Below are 9,281 nucleotides of genomic sequence, written 5' to 3'. Positions count from 1 at the left end.
TTTTTTTTTTTTTTTTGCAAAAGTCAGTAAAGAATATTATTGTTGAATAAGAACTAATGCATAATTTATTATTTTTGGAGATTCATAAGAAGTGGGTCAGATGTGATATCGTGCACACTTTTGGAAGATAAACAAACAACATAATTCTTGCGCTAATTAGGGAGCAAATTCACCTTCATGCAACAGTCTTCAGTCTTTTTTAGAAACTGATCTGTGATATTTCTTTCCATAGAACTGAATAGATTTAAACTAATGTTTTATTATAATCTTTGAAAAAAATATCATCTCTGTGTAGTTATTATCTGCTTAGTTATTGGGTTTGGAATGCAAATTATGCATCACTCTGGAGCTGCTTGAAACACTGCATTACTTCATAAGATTAGAGAGAATGGAGTCATACTGAGTAGGGAAGATGTAATGGGGAAAAATATGGAGTCATGGGACAGAGACACACTCACAGCAGTCTCTTAAAAAAAGCTCCTCTGACAGCCAGTCTTATCCCACCTTTGTCTGTCCCATGCAGGCTGTGGCCCACCCTCACAGCATGTCATAGTAATGAGTCAAAACTGTTATTTTTGCTAATGGAGTCTATCCCCTTATCCCCTCTGGCACTTTACCAACTGTGCCATGCTGTTAGACAACGGGTTAAAACCCAGCCTCATCCTGATGACTTATTTAAAACTCCTAATCAATAATTCAGTAAAGCTTTCACTCAGAGGAGTCCCTGTGGAGTGAGTAAGAACAGGGGAGATGAAGCTGCCCTGCTCTATAAATAACAAGCATGTTCGGGACTGAAAATGCATAACTTTATAAATGGGAGCATCTAAGGATCATAGCTTTCTTTCACATCTGTGCAACCGGTGCGTTCACTCTGGTCACTGATGTGATCAGAGTTCTTGTGTAGTTAGGGTTTTTTTTTTTTTTTTAAATATCCGATTATTGTAATCTAATATTTATTATGATATTTTGTAATATTAATATTATTATTAGACAAAATTCACATTGCTTTATTCCTGGATTTATCCACCTTAATTGATCCTTTATTGATCATGTCACGTGATGTTTAGTGGTTATACCAGTGAGAGAGAGTGAGCAACGCTGACTTTATAAGTAGCAATGGCTGTCATAAGATGTTATCTCTTATTAATATAATAATGTCATATAGATTTGTTGTATAAATAGGTTTGAGATGTGCTGTAGTCATAGTACATGCATATATGATGCTTTCTTATACATTTTTTATCTAATATATCTAATTGTCATCATGTGTTACACCTGCGACAATGTGCCAGCCAATATCATAGATTTCTTATATAAATTGATTTGAGCTGAATTGTATTGTAAAAGTGCAAGACTTTGTCATCATATCATATTATTGCCGTATTTGATCTCATATCGGATCGTATCTCATTCTTACTCCCTTTGTGTAGATTTTGTAGGCTGTGTCGCTTTTTACATAAAGGTTGACGACTCCAACCAACATGACGAGTTTTTGAGAGCAGGACATTTTTAAGTACAGACACCTTAATGTGTTTTGTGTTTCTTCTGCAATTCTCCTAATGACATGTCAGTGCAGTGCTTTCCCAGTGTAACTATACTATACTGACAAGCTGTCTCATAGAGGGAGGATATTTTTATAGGTGGGCTATGCAAAGGTTATTGGTGTGATGATCAGCACTAGTCGAGGAATACTATTTAGGTGGAGGCAGATGATTTACAAGAGGCAAGTTTTCATTATTAGTGTGAATACTATAGTTATTCATTAACATCCAGTGTCTTCTTTGTGAACTTGCCTGTCATACAGTGATGGAGTTGAGGTTGGCTGGCTAAACCTGATAGTTTGACTTTGTTTTCTATTAATGAGTTTATAGCTTGTGTCATTTTTCTAATAGTGCCTGTATTCACTGTCTGAAGAAAAAGAAGATGTCAGATAATGGTTAAGGGTCAATGATCTGCAGAGCCAGGAGACAGAGGTGTGCTTCAGGTACTATGGACCCCATACTGTCTGTAAATTTTACTATGCACAACCCAGACACCACACTCAGCCAGCACATGGTCCCAGCAGGGCCCTGTCTGCTTGCGTCAGGCAGGAGGAAAACTGGTATGGTCCTAGAGCTCCTCATACAGTATCTGTCAGATAAATTAATCAAATGTGTTACAGTCCACTGAAACACCTCGGCCAGCATAAGCAGTCAGCCATAGCAAACAGACACACAATGAAAAGCCGTGAGACATACAGTGCAGTGAAAAAGTATTTGCACTCTTCCTGATTCCTTAATGGGGTTTTTTTTTTTTTTTTTTTGGGTATTTGTCACACTTACATGTTTTGGATCATCAAACCGTAATTAATAATACACAAAGATAACCTGAAATACAAAAGGCAAGATATGATATGAATATGGCAATAATATGATATGATGACACAGTTTTGCACCTTTACAATATAATTCAGTGTTTACATGGCTCAAATCAATTTATTTATATAAGAAATCTCCTATGATGATTTCATTCAATAAAGGAAAAAGCTATCTAAATCTGCCTGCCCCTATGTGAAAAAGTAATTGGCTCCTATACCTCAAAACTGGTTGTGCTACTCCTATCAGCAATACCTGTAAATCAAGTATTTGTGATAACTTCCAGTGAGTCATTCATGTCAATGTGGAGGAATTTTGATCCACCCTTCTTGTTGTGCAGAGGGGTTTTTTTTTTTTTTTTGTTGTTGTTTTTTTGTTTGTTTGTTTTTAACATGAATGGCCTGTGCAAACTCATGCAGAAGCAACATTTGACCAAGTCGTTCCAAAAATCTTAATTTTTCTGGGGGGGTTAGCCATGCAGAGGCGGACGTGCTGATGTGTTTCAGATTGTCCTGCTACATAACCCAAGCTTCAGGGCACAAACTGATGACTGAACACTCTCCATCAGGGTTATAGAGTGAATTATAACCCTGCAATTATAATTATATACAGAATTATAGATTCCATCAATTATAACAAGTCATCCATGTCCCGAAGCAGTGAGGCATCCCCAGACCATCACACTACCACCACCATGTTTGACTGTTTGTATGATGTTCTTTTTATAATATTTAGTGTTAGATTTACATGGGTGCTGTTTTTTCAAGGCAATATGTATGACATGTGCCCTTGATGTAATTTTGGTAGTGCAGTCACTCCAAGGAAAGTTCATCACTGTTCCACGGTTTCTCCATTTGTAGATGGATGTAGATGGATTTCACTGTGGTTCACTTCATTTCCATATTGATACATGTCAGTGACTTTGTTTCCTTTTCTTTAGTTTGTAGCAAGATGTGTTGCTTTTTGAGATCTTTTACCCTGCTTCACTTTGTCAGACAGGTTCTATTTAAGGGATTCTTTGATTAAATGAGTTTTCAGTAATCAGGTGTGGATGCTGAAATTTAACTTGTATAAATAAAAGTGTGTTTATTTATAATTAATTTGTGATTCAAGAAATGCAGTAAATTCTGAATAGTTTTTGTCCCCTAATAAATGAAATTATTATCCAAAAATCAAATTTGGTATTTACGCAGGTTAATCTTGTCTAATATCTGAACATGATCTGATGATGATCTGTGTGAGAAATATGCGTAAAACATAAGACATGAGGCTGATACTTTTTCACAGGACTGTATATGCTATCTACAGAGAGTATTAAAAAAAAGTAGCATTACTGTTTATCTCTTCCTTTTGTCTCCCATAATGATCATAAAACAGTATGATTGTGTTCTCTATTTATTTTGCATACAGTGGAAAAGAAGTTTACGTTTAGCAGTTATAGCTTTGCTCTTGTATCTGGGATCAACTCAGGCTAAATGCATTTTGAGCTTTTTAGGTTTGCTTGCCAGAGTTTTGGCTCAAAGTTTGAAATTCCTCTGTGTAGAAGCCCGTGACCCCAGCGAGTCACCGAAAGACACTACACAAAGAGCAGGGGTCTTGCCAAATTTTGAAATGGGTCTCTTGGACCCGCAGAGATGAACATCCTGCAGTGAGGAGAACATTCTTAGCTGGATTAGAGGCATGTTTGTTTACCAAGGTGGATGTACAGCTCCAAGAGGAGGAGAGAAGAAAATATTAGGAAAGGAAGAGGAAGCTGTATATAAGCAGTTTATGCAACAATCATATGATATGAAAAGACCCGTACAGTGTTGTATCAAAGGGCTGAATATTCAGGCTGACGTGGGCAGAATCGTGTAGCAAACTAGACCTTCCTTGCAGCTACTAGAGAATTTTTAAATGGCTTCTCTGTTAATAATATTTTCTAATTCAAAGTTATATTTAACTAAAAATGCACAACTATAAATGACCTTTGCATTATTATTCTGCTTATCGTTACATTTCTACAGTCCTTTTGAGCAGAAAGAAAATAATCCAGCAGCTCTGAGCTTATGCAACAGAGACTCTCATACTCCTAAAAATATCAGTGCTTATCTGTGTCACGTGTAGCTTAAAAAAAATATAGTGCAGCAAAAATGAATGTTAATTTTGAATAAATATATCCATGTGCATTTGATGTTTTGAGGTCTCAGAGTCAGACCTTACATATTAGAGTACAGGCTATTTTGACACATAGGTATATTCTAATCTAGTCAACATTTAGAGCCTAAAAAAAGAGGCTGCTATAGTTGATCATACTTTATTCTCCTTTACAGTTTTGTACTTATATTGTGAATGAGAGAAGACAGAACAAACACCAAAGCTAGACCATCACCCCCTCCCAGCTTTTTACACATGTAGGTGAACCCACATACATGCACATGCTATTGTTCCCTGCTGGGTGCACTGTAGGGAAAATGCTAGTGAAAGCTTGTGGTGGCCCCTGACACACACTCCTCACACCCGCATCTCCTTTTCCCATTTTTGAAGACTTTTCTCTTCTTTATATTTTTATAAATCTGTATGTAGGAGCAGGCATGGAAGAAAGTTTGAAAAGACAAGCTGCCACCATCTGCCAAAAATTACAAATGTTGCCTGTCCTTTGCTCCTGCTTCTCTTTCCTTCCTACTTCCCTCCACCCTCTTCTTTGGCTCATACTTGTCCTTTTTTGTACCACTGAGGGACAGATCATCTCTCCATTGTTCAGCTGGTACTAGTGAGAGTAAACTGACTGGCAGCAGAGAGAGGAGGTGTGTTAAAGTGTGTGTTTCTGCGGGGGTTTTTGTGTCTGGCTGAGGAAGCCACGCCTCCTCTGAGCTGATTCCAGTCATCAGAGCTATAATGAGGTGCACACGACGCTCCCTGCCTGCCTGCCCGCCTGCCAGTGTGACAAACTGTCACCATCCTGGAGGACAAACTCACACGCTTTCACGTACACTCACTCATTGATGGGACAGCAGCCCGTCTCCTCACACATGCTCATGCAGACACACACACTCGTATAGTCCTGGCAAAGAGAGGAGAAAAGAAGGAAGAATAAGAAGGATTTTACATCTCTTATTGCGTCCTCTCTATGTGGTGCTGATTTTGGGCGCTGAACAGAAGAAACAAGCCCACCACTCGTGCGCGCGCGCACACACCTCTACCCCCGCAGCCACGGACTCTTGGATTAGTCTGCCCTGGTGTGGAGTGTGGGAGCGGCGGAGCGGACCAACATGGGGAACCAAGCAGGGAGGCAGGAGGAAACGGAGTCAGGTCTGCTTCTTGTATCGTGGTTTGCCTCAGCATCCCATCTTTGTGTTTCATTTGTCTTCTCAGTTAAAAAAAACAAACAAACCAAGAAAGATGGACATTTTCTAAATACTATTTGCAATATGTAAGTACATTTAACTGACAAGTCCTGATTAATGAGTGCTGACTGTAGCGCTGGCTGAATGTGACCTGGAGCTACAGAAGCTGTTTAAGCGTGTTACAAGTTTGTTGCTGCTTTCTTCTTCTACGTTATGTCTGTGTGGTTTTGGATCTGGTGTGTTTCTGCATTTAGTCAAACAGCACAGATCTGTATTTGTATATATGTGAAGGGCAAGTACCAAGTTAGGTTTGCCTGACAGTAAGCATGAGGGAACCTGCCAGAGAAGATCATTACGCTCACATCCCCGAGTTCATTGTGCCACTGTAAGATTCCTATTTCAGTCCCTCTGAACTGCTCTCAGCAGCAGACAACCAGAACATTTCACATCTTAAGCTTTCAACATTTCTGTAACAAAATTAGCATAGCATCTTATGTGCAGAGCCTCTTAATATAAAATATTAAACAAAGACATTAATCACATCTTTATTCGCTTATGTGATTATATTTGCATGTTTAGACATGGCTCTGCAAAGACCAGACCCAAGTCATTGACACACACACACACACACACACACACACACACAGTATTTTATCAGTCGTGGGCGTAAGCTGCATCGTTTCATAGCAGTGGCATGTGTTGTTGGATGATAAAGCACAGAAGGCTCAGATTGGAAGGCAGTGGTTGCAGGCTGCAGCTTGCTTGACAAGATTAGGTCTTTCCAGTGTACATACCGCATGGAGCACACAGTTAATGCATTATACACAAAATGATACTGAATTTAAAAGCAGAACTAAGAAAGTTGATGTTACCTTTGATCTCACAAAATTTTACCTGTTTACTAAGCAACATGTGGGTGCAAAGTACAGTTTTACAGGTAGTGCAGAAGTATGCGTGGTGGAAATGAATTAGAGTGAACTGGTAATATGGAGTAATAATCAATTATTCTCTTTTAGTTATGAGAAGTGCTTAAACGATGCAGTTACTAAATGCAGTATGTACTCGATGATGATTGGTCCAGCGTCCCACATGAACCTACATTATGAAGTTAAACATTCCTTCAGCTATATTACCTATTGAAGGGCCTATTTTTATTAACTACCCACACTGAGCTATTATAACAAAAAAAATTGATCATCAAATGGCTTGAAATATTTTTATTATGCCTTTACTTGACATCAAGATTTGCCAAGAGGTATAAGGCCAATGATGCACAGAAAAAAAGATACTTAGGCCTTAATAAAGTCACCAGTCACCATCTGCTAAACAACAATATGTTGATGGACAAAAACAGTGAAGTTTGTAATTCCTCCATTAGCTTTCTGATACACCCTGACAGTTAGGCCAGATGAGGTTTGTCAGACTGGGATTTAAAAAGAGAATAACCGCTCTGGTGCCTGAAGAATGGAAATAAATGTGGGAACAGGAGGAACTTGTTCTGATTTGATTGATGGTGTTATCTCTTAAGTGGAAGTCTAAGGAGTGAGCTGTCTGCTGCAGTGATAAGCGGGTCGTTATCACAAGCAAACCACACTGATGGCTACTGCTGCAAAAGGCTTCCTCTCTCCTGACCAGGAGAGCAGCCAAACCTGTGGTCAGCGAGCTGTCGGCTGTTGATGAATCATCTGTGAAATATGGTCCAATAACAGTGGGTCTATTTTCGGGCCTACAACTCAATAAATTATACATGTTTGGGGCTCAGGAATTGTTTTAAAAAAAAGGTTAAAACATGTTTGTGTAATGAGGTCAAATAGATTGTTGTGATTTTCATATGGTCAAAAATGGGAATTTCACACATTTATGGTCTCTGCAGAATTTTGATTGGAATGCTTGGAGGTAGCTGTAATGTGTGAGGACATGGCCAAAAATGTAGAGGAGCCTAATATTTATATGGCAGTTGGCATGTTGTCATTACAATAACATTATTCTTTCTGTCCACACTCAGTGTATTAGTGGTACAGCAGCATCAGGGCTCTTATGTTTAATTTGGAATGACCTAAAACACCAATCAAAATGCCGTTACCTTTAGCTGTCTACTGTGTATGTGTGGATAAGACTTGTTTCAGTATTGAAAATTTCTTTCTTCTTTCTTTCTTGTTTTCACACATTTGTTTTGTATGTTTGTGTATGAGTCTTTGTGAACTGACACAGAAGATTTATTGTCGTATATTTAAGTAGAAGAACGCTCCATGGACTCTAATTTTTAGGATTCGCACAGCTTTACTCGGCTTGGTTTCATTTCAGACTTTTGCTCCAAGTGAAAGAATGTGGAAGGGCACGGAATAACGTGCCAAGTGAATGGCATATCAGAGTAAATTGACGCAGAGCAGGGATTTACGATGAGGAAGCACATTTATCCAACTTCTGATAGTCAGGACACCATGAGGAAGTTACACTGTGAGGAAGTTACACCAGTCCCATTTTCCGTGGCAGCTGGCATTGGTACAGTAAATACACCGTCCATGCTGTAGTGCTTTGTGTTTGCAACGGGACGTGTGTGCTGTCTAAATGTCCTGTTTGTGTAACAGAGGCTGTAGCCTGGACATCAAAGTTGATACTTTTTTGTTGTTGTTCTTTTTGCCTTCATCCCTGAGCTTATAAAACTCTGAAATTTATGATAGAGCAACTAACAATACATATATGACACGGACACCATTACAAGAATGCTGGATCTGACATGCAAGCCACTAAGCCTGTGATTGTGTGTTCAATGCATACCAAATCAAACTTGACTTGATGTGGTTTGTATATCTGTCAGCAGCTGGCTGTGGTTCATCCTCAGTCTGGGAATGATAATCCTGGCCTTTCTGTCAATGTTAGCCCAGTTTTTGTCTTGAGAACAACAGGCCAAAGAAAGCTCACACAACTGTCACTTTGTACTGGGTGTCATCTTGTTAATAATCTCTGCCCTAGTGTCCGGTCATACTAGAAAATGGAACAACAAGGATCACTCACTCGGTACCCTCAGTGGTGCTGAGAACATGGTGAGTTTGTGAGTGATTGTACGTTGTGATCCATGGCTAATATTGTTGTCCTTTCCGTCCCCTGGAAAATCAGCAGACTTGGTTAGAGCTAGCTCATATTTTGAATTTGCATTAATGGTTCATTAAAGCTGAACTGTGCATAGATGTATTGCATTATTATATAAAATCAGTTTCCTTTCTTTTGATTATCCATTTAATTCTGGCCAGCCGAAAATGCCAAAGTTCCTCTGTGTAATTTAAGATTAGAAGTTGTAAAGTTGCTAATTCAGTTTCTATTTTTTCCATAATAATTCCAGGATATGTTGCTTTATTGCCTTGTTGTGATTACTCCAGGAGAGCAAATCACAGATGATTAATTCAGCCAAGTCTTGTAGTAGTCATTCTAAAGGACTAACGCTCAGATGGAAATCATCAGAAGCTTAAATCAAGTAATACTCATGACAACCTATTACCCATCACACTGGCTGATCCCTTAAACTCATTAGCATGTAAAATGCCATATGATCCTTCTATGAGTCCAGTGTTAAACTATTTTCCATGTGGAGCATAGAGAAATC

The 9,281-nt window shown here is 38.8% G+C and overlaps 1 protein-coding gene across 7 annotated transcripts in view; it reads left to right on the top strand.

Annotated features, from left to right (window-relative positions):
* The window catches only part of specc1 (sperm antigen with calponin homology and coiled-coil domains 1), a 79,851-nt gene that overhangs the window by 22,213 nt on the left and 48,357 nt on the right, over nt 1-9,281 (top strand). Inside the window, exon 2 of one of the 7 annotated variants that reach the window (XM_085175565.1) lies at nt 1-5,645. This exon is cut by the window's left edge and continues 2,716 nt beyond it. The exons of 5 other annotated variants lie outside the window; for them this stretch is intronic. In XM_085175565.1, the coding sequence (XP_085031691.1) occupies nt 5,606-5,645 (40 nt within the window). In that variant the 5' untranslated portion in view covers nt 1-5,605. Of the gene's footprint in view, nt 5,646-5,671; nt 5,767-9,281 lie in introns of those variants that run through there. One more of the 7 variants, XM_085175566.1, reaches the window with a different exon arrangement.

The sequence above is a fragment of the Neolamprologus multifasciatus genome, chromosome 10 (genome assembly GCF_963576455.1).
Source record: "Neolamprologus multifasciatus chromosome 10, fNeoMul1.2, whole genome shotgun sequence".
Taxonomy (NCBI): domain Eukaryota; kingdom Metazoa; phylum Chordata; class Actinopteri; order Cichliformes; family Cichlidae; genus Neolamprologus; species Neolamprologus multifasciatus.
This window is presented reverse-complemented; position numbering and strand designations above follow the sequence as displayed.